The sequence below is a fragment of the Calidris pugnax genome, unplaced genomic scaffold (assembly GCF_001431845.1).
Source record: "Calidris pugnax isolate Ruff unplaced genomic scaffold, ASM143184v1 scaffold44, whole genome shotgun sequence".
NCBI lineage: Eukaryota > Metazoa > Chordata > Aves > Charadriiformes > Scolopacidae > Calidris > Calidris pugnax.
This window is the reverse complement of record NW_015094506.1, coordinates 27,481,453-27,493,908: the sequence shown is the minus strand read 5'-3', so window position 1 is coordinate 27,493,908 and position 12,456 is coordinate 27,481,453. Positions and strand designations below refer to the sequence as shown.

General features: G+C 39.2%; 1 protein-coding gene across 2 annotated transcripts; it reads right to left on the bottom strand.

Annotated features, from left to right (window-relative positions):
• Positions 1-263: 263 nt before the first annotated feature.
• ZCRB1 (zinc finger CCHC-type and RNA binding motif 1) lies at positions 264-12,442 on the bottom strand. Of its 2 annotated transcripts, none has more exons than XM_014964280.1 (8): positions 12,248-12,442; positions 7,419-7,506; positions 7,212-7,240; positions 3,885-3,996; positions 3,696-3,803; positions 2,716-2,825; positions 2,537-2,612; positions 264-943 (listed from the first exon to the last, which is right to left on the bottom strand). In XM_014964280.1, the coding sequence occupies exons 2-8, from the start codon at positions 7,500-7,502 to the stop codon at positions 812-814; spliced, it is 651 nt and encodes a 216-aa protein (XP_014819766.1). In that variant the 5' UTR covers positions 7,503-7,506; positions 12,248-12,442; the 3' UTR covers positions 264-811. The 2 variants fall into 2 exon arrangements, with proteins under 2 accessions (XP_014819766.1, XP_014819767.1); XM_014964281.1 differs by lacking the exon at positions 12,248-12,442 and adding an exon at positions 8,611-9,363.
• Between the last annotated feature and the right edge of the window lie 14 nt (positions 12,443-12,456).

Below are 12,456 nucleotides of genomic sequence, written 5' to 3'. Positions count from 1 at the left end.
GCCATTCTCTATTTTAATGTAAGAGCAACAGACCTATCACTCTTTAAAAAATATTAAGTATGAATGTTTCAAGACTGAACTACCCACCACATAGCTTTTAGCTTGCATCTCCTATAAAACCTATATTGTATATAGGCTATATGATACTATAAAGGGTACAGCAAGTGACTGAAACTGTGTGTAAGAGAAGATCATCACCTTCATATCCTTTTGGAAAGCACACAGATGTACTGTTTGGTCCAAAATGATTTCACAAACAAAGATTATGTGACAGTAGTTTATTATATTACTGCATGAAGAATAAAAAGACTGGTACAAGGCTTAAGGCTGAAATTCAACCCTATGCAGAGGAGCTAGCGCAAGACTCATATACTGCTAACGTACTACTAAAGCACTGCTTCCAACAGGCAATAAACAGGCCAATATATAAAGCATCAGTGGTGCTAACAATGATCCTAAAAGGAACTCCTCTTTGGGAAAAAAAAAAATAAAAATCTTAGTAAATTCTCTTATGAAAGATTTCACTCCCAGGGTTTGAGTCTAGATACTAACTGCAAGAAGCATTTTCCCAGATATTTTTCTGCATTTAAGCATAGAAATACATTTTTCTCTTTAAGAAGCTGCCTTGAAGGGTGAAGTTTTGAGAAAAAAAGTATCAAAAAGAGAGAGGTTCGAGGGGCAGGGTAGAACTACAACATGATTTTCAATAAAAGTCTTCAACACCAAGACAAACTTGTATTACAGATAACTTTGTAGCACTTTACAAAATGTACACTATATATATTACATATGCATATAAATCAATATCATTTCAATCACTAAGTTCTTCCTCATCACTGAAATAAGCACTTTTCTTAATCCTTGGACGTTTCGAATCATCTGAAATTGAAGATTCCCCTGCAGTCTGTGTCCACCTTTGTTGCTCTTCCTCAATCTTGGCTTGCTACAATGAAAGAAGGAAAAGCATTAGCTAGGATTAAGAAAAGTTAAGATGCATTGTAAATAATAATGCTAATTATTCATATGCATTGAATTATTTCACAAGTTCAAGAATCTAAAGTATTTATCTCCATTTCCTCATAAACTGCGCAATGAATGCACTAGAAAACGTTTCTCACAGGCAAACAGTAAGTTTTCAGCACTAATGCAGGCCACAGGGAAAACCCTCTCTTTTCAAAGAGAGGAACTTTGCACGTGGCAAACAAAATACACAACTATAGAGCAGGTGAGATCCGAAGCAAAGAATGAATTGCATTTTAAATTGATGTCATTGAATCAGTTTTGTTCCACTAACAAGTCTTCTATCTGCTGTCTTTTGCAGTCATTCGTTCAGGGAATGAATGTCTTCAGGGATGTAACAGTTACTCAACTAAAGGTTTAAATAAATGCTTCCCATTTCTACTGGGAAATACACTATCCCAGTGAAAATCTTTGGGTGGTGAGAGAAATGGGAATGTTCCCTGGCTTGTTTACATTTGTAGGTTTTACTTTGTAAACTTATAGGGTTTTCTGAATGTGTGCGTGTGTATAACTGTGCATATTTGCATCATTATTTTGGACTACACCATGTAAAAGTTTTGCATTCATTACAGCCATATTCAGGACAAAGTTATCGCAGAAACTCTGAGTGATTTTTTGGGGAGACAGGAGCACACGGGGTACAGCTGAGGACTAGGGAGCCATGAAATTTGAACACCAATTCAGGCTTGCTCTGTGTAGTGAAGCAAAAGCCTGAAAAAGCCATATTAAAGAAGACAGTAATACAGCTCTCAGACTATCCATCTACATAACAAAATCCGCATTAAATATGTTTTGAGAGAAAAGTTCTATTAGAGACTGTGATGGACTCTATCAGGCAAAGGGAGTGCTCCAGAAATAGATGTTGTTTCCTAGTGAGTGAGGGCAGAGGATGTACCTGATCATCGATACATGACTATTTTTCTAGCTGCTCAGTTAACATATTTAGGAGGGGTTTGTGGACCAAAAACCTAATGGAGCATCACAGCAGAGATGAGAGCAAATTAAAGAACAAAGGAGCTTGAAGGAAAGAAAGAATTGCAATGCAAAACCACAGCAACAGTGAAACAGTTAAAAAAAAAACCAAACCAGACCACAAAAATTCAAAAACTGAACACGCCTACAATATGAAGAAACCAACAACAGTCACCAACTACTATCAGGCATGAAGGCCCTAAGTGCTACAGAATGGACAGATTTACGGTTATCTTAGAGCTTTTGAAAAGCAGCTGAAAAAAGGGAGTTGTATTTAAATAATAATAAATAACAAAGGCAGAATCACAGAATGATATGGGGTTGGAAGGGACCTCTGGAGATCATCTAGTCCAACCCCCCTGTCAAAGCAAGTTCACCTAGAGCAGGTTGCACAGGAACATGCCCAGGTGGGTTTCGAATGTCTCCAGAGAAGGAGACTCCACCACCTCTCTGGACAGCCTGTTCCATTGCTCTGCCACCCTCAAAGTGAAGAAGTTCCTCCTCATGTTTAGATGGAACTACACACAGTGCTTCAATTTTGTACCTGAAAAGCTATGGCTTGGCTGAGGCTATCTAGAGCAGGGTCTTCTCCTTCCTCTTCACTTTCTTCTTCCTCCTCACTTCACAGTGCAGAGAGAGAAAAATACATAGATCTTTATTTAAAGTGTTCAGTATGAAAAAGTTGCCTAAAAGAAGTATTAACATGTAAATAAATATACATACATTTCTTCTGGCTCAACTATTTTTTTTCTCTTCTTCTTTTCCTTTTTCTTTGGTGGCTCCCGCTCTCCTAGCATATTTTTAGGACACGCATAACTTAAGTGTCCTGCTTCCTTGGAGAAAAAGAAATACTGCTTAACAGAGACCATTACAAACAACTATATGTTAAAACATATCATGAGGAAAGTTAATGTAACAGTTCACAGGGAAAAAAAAATGGAAGCAATTAGTAAGATAAATTAAATGCTGAATTAGCACACAGAAGACAAACTCTTCTCTCTAAGCTTGCCATGGAAACATGGAGATTGGTGGCGATACGCATGTTTAACTGCAAACTGAGAACAAGCTATGAGCAAAGGAGATTTTCTTTGGATGCTGCAATAGCTGAATACACTACAGCACAGTTCATGTTCGAGACAAGATATACACCTCAGCATTAACAGTATAATAAATAGAAGTGAGTCAATAATTTTGCTCAAAACTGTTATCAATATAAATCAAGTTTGTATTTGATATTAAATACTATCCAAATTGCAATCTCCGATGTTATTATATCAAGGAGAAGTGAGGAATTGCCTAAAATTTAAGACATACTTGGTCTGTGTAAAACCAGTTGTTTCTAATATTTAACTGCCAACTATATCACGATCTTCCAAAGACATAGCAAAAGCAGGTATTTTGAAGCAAAGATTAGGAGTTTTTCCTTCTCATACAGCTTTATACTGATACTTGGCTCTGTCTGCTCATCAGCTTGTTAAGCAGCAACTATAAGCACATATTTCCCTCCAACCCCCAAATCCCAAATAAAAGACAAAAGGGGTGTTATCATTCTTGAAAATGGTACAACTGCTATAACTGCTATGCAAGTTGATAGCATCAACAGAAAAAAAAAATATATTTTAACACCATGGGGAGGATTAGGAATGGCCAAATTGAAGAAAAAACAAGCTGGAATACAGTAGTTCCTTTTTGGTTTTACTCACCCCACATTCGTAACACTTAGACTTATCGAAGTAGTTACGCCTGCGAATGAATTCTGCTGCTCTTCCATTATCAATGGCAATACTTGCTTTTATTACTCTTCCAAATAACTACAGCAAATTGGAAAAAAAGGTAAATATTTTGGGGCTGTAAACCCAACCCTCCTACCGTAACAACTTTACACAATTTACCTGTTTGTTATTAAGTGCTCGAGAACAGTTTTGTGCAGATTCTTTATCCAAAAACAAAATAAAGGCAACTCCTTTGCTCTTCCTGGTGTCTTTGTCTTTCATAATAGTAACTCTGAAAACATATAACCACATTATACATCCACTGAAATTACTTCAGACATTTTTTCCTTAAAGATCTCCGTGGGATCTTACCTTTGTTATACAGCAAAGAGGAAATAAAGTATATTTTAAAATAGAAAGGCAAATTAAACAGAAATTCAAAGGAACAGCTAAGCAGGCCACATGTTTACAGGTAGAGCGGAGAAGATTTTAAAAAAATATGGGGTCTTTCTGGGTTCAGTATCATTCATTATTCCCTTGGATGACTTGAAGAGCAGAGGACATACTCTTCAGATTTGCAGACAACATAACTGGAGGAAGCTGCACATACTGCAGGTGAAATTAAAATTCAGGAGTAATCTTGACAATTGCTGTCATTGCTGAAAAACACAGTGTACTGAACTGCATCCAAACAGAGTAGTCTATGTTTCTGTAGGACTAACCAGCTAAACAGGTTCAAGATAGGAAATGGTAAGTGTATGCAGTGTTATTCTACAAATATCACTAACTGGAATGCAAACAAGTTATGAATACATGTCTTATCTTACATGACGTACAAAGTTAAATCTTCAGTCTAACATTGGAATCAACAGCTCCAGCAGCATATTGAGAAATTCAAGAAAGATTTAGACCCAGTAGACAAAGAAAACAACAAAGAAAAAGAATGACAAGAGGTGAAGGTGGGGAAAGCCCACACAAGCTCAATTGCTTCAACCTTAATGTCAATTGTATTTAGCCCTAAAAATAAGAAATCATTGGGAAACAGGATGCCAGTCTGCACGTACATGAAAGTAAAACTACATGTTAAAAAGCAGGGAATAAACTCCTCACTGTGTTCATCACAGGCAGAACAAGGTTCACCTATAAGGCAAACCAAAATTGCAAGAAGTAATAGGACATTAAAAAAACAAACAAAAAAAAAATCCAAACTCCACTTCAATGCAGAAGGCATACCAGAAAACCTGTGTAAGTAACAGGTGACCTACACAGTAAAAAGTGTATAAAATAAAAGCTCAATAAAGCAAGCCCAATTTCCTCCCAAATACATGCACAGAAGGTAAGAGATTAGAACATTTTTCTACCAAAGCCTGTTGGACAAGAATGTGTCCAATTGAATGCACTGAGTTGAAGTATCAATAAAACCGACCTTAGAACAATTCTATTAATTCTTTCACCAAGTTACTCTTTCAAGAGTTGACAGAACCCTAATATGACTGTGAGGCTTCTAATTGGGATACTGAGCATTCCAGTTAATAAACACAAGCATAGAAAGAAAAAAGCGTGACAAATCACGTGACAAGTCAGCAAGTTCTTGGAGCCCTAGGAAGTCTGATTTCTCACTGAACAAACTGAGCTGAAACCATAATAGTCAGGATATATTGGGGTGGGAAATACAGTATGGAAGAAAAGTCAGCATGATTTTGCTGAGTCAAGAAACACTTCAAAAGAAGTCTGTTAAAGCTTAATTAAATAAGTTAAATCTGACCTAGATAACATTGCAAAGCTTTCTGCAAAGATTTTTAAAGTCCCTGAACAAAGACCCTACAGAAATCCAACTAATATTTGAAAAGATTTTTCTTTAGAATTAATAGCTAGTTACAAATAGGAAAACTAATCCTTCCTAGCCTCAGTTTCACAACGAAATGGGAATACCAGTAGAATTCCACAGTTTGTATCTGCACTGTTTATAGTCAGGTCAGCTTACAAAGGGGCAAAGTATGGTAGTATTTCACACATTCTGTGTATTCTGTGACTCTTTGCATTTGGTTTAACTTCTGGCAGTGACTAGACAAGATGTCAGGAAAAATTAGGTATCGGTAAGTGATTTTTTTTGCAAAAAAAATACATAGGTGGAGGAAAACAGTAACTACGCAGACAGAATTGCAAGCTCTAAATTAGCTATTTTCACACAGGATGCAGTGCAGGATTTCTTCTGCACAGGCATCTGAAAACACCATTACTATTGTTTATGACAATCAAAAAAAGAGTAACTAAAACACTAGAAACTATTAATAAAGGAAAAAAGAGAGAATGCTGCTACAACACCTTTAAAATAAGCAATGCACCCTACAGACAGTAGTTCATACAATTCTCATCCTTCTATCAAACAAATTGAAAAGCTGAGACAGTAGGAGACCCCAACCCCCAACACCCAGAGTACAGAAACATTAGCAAAGGATAGCAGGGAGGTCAGAAGTGTCAAATTCATGGAGAACAGGCCCCTCAATGGATATTAAACACCAGCACTACTACAACCTTTGCTCAGGATTTTTCTAAATTGGTAATTCAGCACTTGACTAGAACAGGTCAGACACCCCACCTTGGAAACAATAGAGACTGTAGATGCCCAGATGTATTGGTCACTGCATGTCTGCCAGAGCCCTACGTAAGGATTTTCCTCTCAGTCAATTTAAAACAAATGTTTTTCTAAAGTTGCAATTTGGCATTTCCTGCTATTTGTCACCTGACATACTACCGAGACTTCAAAAACTTTTAATTTAGCTCTGTATCTCACAGATTATCACAGCAGCTACTAAAAGTTAGAGTAGATATTTGCTGGTATAGGGTTGAAAGCTGAAGTCTTGGGTCTTGTTATTCTGACCAGTTAAAAAAATAAAGAAACCAAATGAAACAGCAAATTCCTTCCTGTGGCATTGCTTTCTATCATTTAAACAGAGGCAGGTATTCACAAGTATCGTTCATGAATACGCCACATACTAAAAGCCATTACTATAAAGCCTTACGTCTGATCTTAAATGTAATGCTAAGCAGTCAAAATAACAAATCCCTCTAAAGCCACAAATAGTGGAATTGTACATTGCAATTGTGGGAATAGTGACATCTAGTTCACAGAAGTAGAAGCTCCCAGTTTTACACTTATCCACTTGTGGCCCAGGCAGTGTTCAGGGGAAGGGGAACAACACTTACCAGCAGAATATTGTTTCAACTATTTCAGAGAAAAGACCATTGGTATGTAACAACATTCAACTTGCTCTTAAGAAGTGGTTAGCAAAACTGGTACCCAAGGCAAATATTCTTACACCGTGTAACTGCAAGAACTTCCAGTTGTTAAATTAAATTTCTACTTTATTAAAAATGAACAGGACTTCAATACAGCTCCACATTCATACTTAAATTATAAAAAGCACAAGACTTTCAAGTGAAGCAAAGACATCAAATATATAAAATGAAAGCTACAAAAATAGTAGGCCGTATCAGGTCACTTACTTGACAACTTTGCCATACTTTGAAAATATCTGAAATATAAAACAAAAAAAATAATAAAGAGATTTACCAGTAGACAACTGCATTTCATTAGTAATAGATTTATCAAGACAGACATTTCTAAGTAAGAGACATAGATCAGTATTGTATTTACACTCAAAATTGTTGTCAACAAGTTCAATCTGCATACCACAGATCTTAAAAACTTACCCGGTACAGATCGTTGTTTGTCAAAGCAAAGGGTAAATTGGACACATACACTGTGCTTTTGCTTGGTGCCAACCCACCACTCATTTTTCTGATGAAAGGAGAAAGAGAGAAGAATTAAACTGTATTCAACAAAGCCAACAGTTATAAAACAGTTGCAAGACTTTTTAAAAGATGTTTTTCAAATTTAGCCCAGATGGTCACTACAAAATTGCAGGAAAGCATAGCTTTCATTTCCCTTTCATTATTTTACATGAAATTAGCGTTTGCCTTCACGTGCTACAGAAGACATATGTTCTTTCCCCCTCCCCTGGATGGATCCAAACCATGTTTTTGCTGTATGCAAGTCAATTTGTAATAATAATTAAAAAAAAAAAAAACAAACAGTCAAGTTAGTTTACTTAAAAGAAGCCTCTGATGATTTGTACAGTAAAGAAAGGTTTCGGTCCAGAAAGAAACAAGTAATCACCATTTATTAAACATTCTGGCCAATATCTGAAATTAATGATGTTTGTTCAAGTAGCTGCATATTCTGTATACAAATTTGAGTTCAGCTGCATTTGACACAGACTAAACTACACTCAGTTAAAGGGGGATGGTGGGGGTGCTTCCCTAAACAGAGTCCTAATTATTGGGGTGAAAACAGATACTGCATTGTCTTTAATAACGTATCTCGGCTGCTAAAGCAGCAAGAATTTCCTCTTGTATCTATCAGTCAGGCTTCTACACTGCTCTGGGACTGCAGCTTGCAGAGCTGATCACAGACAGCATCTCCCCTAGAGGCACCCCCTCTCCTCCTCCTGATCAAGCAGCTCTTACACTGGCAGGAACCAGGGAAATCTCAAAGCCATTTTAATTACAATCTCTTTTAAGCTCTTGAAACAAAGTAGCCAAGAATACGCCTAGAAACAATGAATCAATTCAAACACCTGGTTATAACTGCATACAGGTCTTCCAGTACTAGGTAAAGAGTAATTGAACTAACTTGAAAAAGAACAGCCTATGTTTTTCCTCATGTTTGGACAATTCCCAAAATTTTAAGTGATGCTAAAGTCTGTGCAAAACAATTCTTCCCTCCAATCCATTCTATAGTTATAGCTTGGTCCAAGAGTTAAGTGAATAAAATTTAAGATCAGAATAAAGCACAGCCCTGATGAGAGGGCACGTCAAATAGTACAGCAAAACCATTCCCTACCTACTTATCCACTTTCCTGCACCCTTATTCCGGCTTCTTGGCACCTATAGCCAATTCCTAACTGAGGATCAAGCCATTTCTTCAGCAAGATCAACTCATTTTACAAATGCAGACAAAAGCTGATGAAGGGATGAAAGAAACCAAGTATTAGACATCAACATCCATCATAGTTCCCGGCAGTTTCTTAGGGGCCCTTTTGGGTAGTGAGTTTGAGCAGATTGCCTGGCCCAGCGCCAACCAAGTAACTAATATCACACGCTAATCCGGCTGTGGTTATTTTCTGGCATTTCATGATTCAGTCATCTGAAGACCTGACATTCCCAGTAGAGGCTGATTATCCAAGTGTTTTTGCTTCTCTCTCCTGCAAGCTTACTGTATCACAATTCATTCGAGCGGCAATTTCCAACTGATTCAATTTTGAGTTCTTCCATGTTCAGAGGCTGTATTTTTTTGGCATGAGCAGAAATGGCAACATAAAGGTTAAGCAAATGAAAACAGAATAAATTTGCAATAAAGGCCACACGTTGCATCTGGTGTTACGCAGACGGGATTCATTATCCCAGATTCCTTGCTGCTTGGCATTAGTATCCTTGACAAGCCCAACCAGACTGAGCTGGCAACGTGCCACACGGATAGATGGCCCGAAGTGCAGTTATCCAGATGTACGGTGGATACAAAGGATTCGGTAGGAGCCACCGTAGTGGTGCCAATATATTGCAGCAGCGGAGGAGAAAGCAGCCGAGGTGAACCTCACGTGGCTGCAGACAGCAATTTAACTCTGCCTGAAAGACAAGAGAAGCGAGAGCGCCTTGTAACAGGAGACCAAGCAGGCCCCAAATTAACAAAGGCCAGTGAGGATGGCACGACCGGAGAGCAATCAGCTTGTGTGTTATGCAACACCACAGCACAAGCCTCCAAAGAGAGGGTGATATGTCCCGTGAAGATTACTACAGGCATGATAGCTCAGTCAATAGGAAATTATTAATGAACGCAAGCTACAGAACTGCCATTTTCAGCAAATATAAGTGAAATAGTCTCACTCCTCCAACTGCCCAAATATTCTTAGTAATTTATATTGTTTAATACCGTTATGCCAGGATTTCTTACTTTTAACGTCTGACTCGCTAGACAGGCACAACTTGAAGAAAAGAGGAATTACAGTAACTGTAAGGCTATTGCCATGCTCATGTTCAAGACAGCAAAGGTTCAAATTTACCGCTCCAGGAAAGAGTATTTCCCCAGATCTGCAGGAGGACTTTCTCTTCTAAATACCAAAGGGTCATTGGGATGGTTTACATATATCAGATACACCGACAAGTTTCCATAATGGCAACATTTGGGCCATTCATCTATCTATTTAAAAGCCTGGTGGTCCTTACTAAGACTTCTGCAGAACATTAAAAAATAATATTCTACCAAAAGCAATCTCTCAAAAAGCTTGAGCATGTTAAAATGCAGATTTCTGGTTATCTGTTGGGAATACAGTGGCATAAATGTGATTTTAGATCCAACTACTGGCACAATTCTTCCCACACCAATAAACCTTAACAGAACATCATGTGTCAATTTTAATTGTGCTATAACCTGCTGTATTCTTTTCTGCTGTAACATTAGTCTTTCGTTTGTTTTTTAAACCACCATGAAGCCCCCGTGTGGATACCAAGTACCAATACCATGTAAACAATAGCTCCCTCCCTCCCTCTTCATTTATGGATGCCAACCTTGCCCTAGCAGCTTCACATTTATTGTTTTTTTTTCTAGCTGGGGGGGTGGGGGATGGTAAAACAAAGCCAACTCCAGCTTTAAGCTAACTCTCTAGATGAGACATCTCATCTCAAGGCTCATCATTACAGAGCTCAGAGTCCTTTTGCTTCAGGAACTTTCTAACTTCATAGAGCCGTCCAATAAGAGTTTAACATTTTCATCACATTCTCCTCGATCACCAGTCTCTCTGCTTTATAGGTTTTCATTTCACAGGCTAACAAAAAAAACCTACCCATAACACAAGAATATCCCCAAAACATCTGAGCTTTCTACTTGCTGCAGGGGACTCATCATTGGGTCATGGATCTCCCCAACAAATTGAAACATTTCTGTTTTATACTGAATGCTTTTAGGGGGCTTCCCTGATCTTCTGGGTATTACCTGGTGCTTTAAAGCTGGAAGCCAGTACATTATCTCCATGGGGTTGAACACAACTCCCATTAATGCAACAGCTTCTCTGTAATATTAATGCCGCCTTCATTTATCATTGTCATATATTAACTTTCAGGATGGAGTTGTCCCTCATTACTGTGACTTCTTGAATTCAATCTTTGTCGTCTTTTCCAACAGCTTGAACTAAAAGAAGCCATTCTTTGACAAGAGTCATCTGTCAGTAATGATTAAGTTTCCTGCAAAATTTATTGGGTACACAAGTATGTTTTGCTTGAATCCAACAGGCTTAATGCAGCAGCTGTCACTCATGATGAGAACCTCATAAGAGAAGACAATGATCAATTTCAATAATTGGCTTCTCTACTCTGTCCCAGAACATATAAGGACCCCACCAATCAAGTTCAGATGCCTCTGAAGCGTCAAGTAGAGTCTGACCTTACTGATATTTTCATGACTTATCATGAATATCAACATTTCAGCTTAAGCACAAACTTTTGTGTTTGTTTGTTTTTAAGTACACATCAGCAAGGTCAGATTTGTTTTAAATTAAAGTATGTATAAACAATGTGTGAGTAAGTTACTCAAGACACGGCTTACTCAGGCCGACTCATTTGAGTTATTCCATCTTGATCCTTAAAACACCATATTTTATCTTTGATTTAACAGTATCAACAGAACTTAGACCCAAATCAACAAACCATTAGTTGTGGCAAGAGCTCGCCTCGAGCTTATAATCCAAAGTCTGTGGTAAAGTAGAAAACCAAACCCATATTCTCCTTGGTCCCAGACAAGGCTATTACCTCCTGCTATAATTCTGTCCTACATAAGAGGCAGGTAATAAGCTATTTGAGCATAATTTATTTTGTGTCTACATAGTCACTTAAATAGTACAAAACAAATATTAAACAGGATTAGGATTTGGTAAATAAAGCTGATGCTCTCAGCAGAAAGAGTACAAGAGTCTTTCAATCTGCCCAAGCTAAAGATGCACACAAAAAGGATTCATGGTTTGAATCAAACTACTCTTAGGTACTGACCTAACTACAAAAACTCTGGGACAATAAGACTGGGCAAACAGGCCACCTGCAGGAACTACAGCAAGAGCTTCAACAACACGGTTCTTTTCGATGGGAATGACAGCACAGTCAAGATGTGAGAAGAGCTGCTTGGTTCCACCTAGTCTCGCCCAGAACTACACCCAGGTAACTCACTCAGTGACGCCCCTTCCTCCCCACAACCCAGCAGAGACGAGCAATTCCGTTTCAGATCTCGGCAGGCACAAACCGACACTCAGGCAGGAGACCCGCAGGCTGCTCAGGAGCCTCCATGCGTTGTACTGAAGCTTTTCGCGGTCACCAACATCCCCCGCTTCCCCGGCAGCCCCAGAAGGGAGGCCAACAGCCCCCTCGGCTGCAAACAACCGCTCCGGCCGCCGCCCAACACCGGCGGGGCCGGGCCGGGCGGGGGCTCACCCACCCACCTGCTCGAGGAGACGCGGCCTACTCAGCCGCACCGGCCTACTCGCTCACGGCGGGGCTCAGCCCGCCCGGCCGCCCATGGTGCGACGCGACACCGGACGAAGCGAAGGCGCAGGCCCGGGCGGGACGGGGACGGGCCCACGGGACACCCCTCCCGCAACTCCGCCGCTCCAACCTCCCTCCGGGCCCCGCGGCGCTCTTCCGCCGACGT

What these genes read in the sequence shown, in the direction of transcription:
- ZCRB1 (XM_014964280.1), bottom strand. Translation starts at nt 7,502, where the DNA reads ATGAGTGGTGGGTTGGCACCAAGCAAAAGCACAGTGTATGTGTCCAAT. An exon ending in GAGCACTTAATAACAAACAG is followed by an intron (nt 3,804 to 3,884) that starts GTAAATTGTGTA and finishes AATTTGCTGTAG; the next exon opens with TTATTTGGAAGAGTAATAAA. An exon ending in GCCAAGCCATAGCTTTTCAG is followed by an intron (nt 944 to 2,536) that starts GTACAAAATTGA and finishes CTTTCATTGTAG; the next exon opens with CAAGCCAAGATTGAGGAAGA.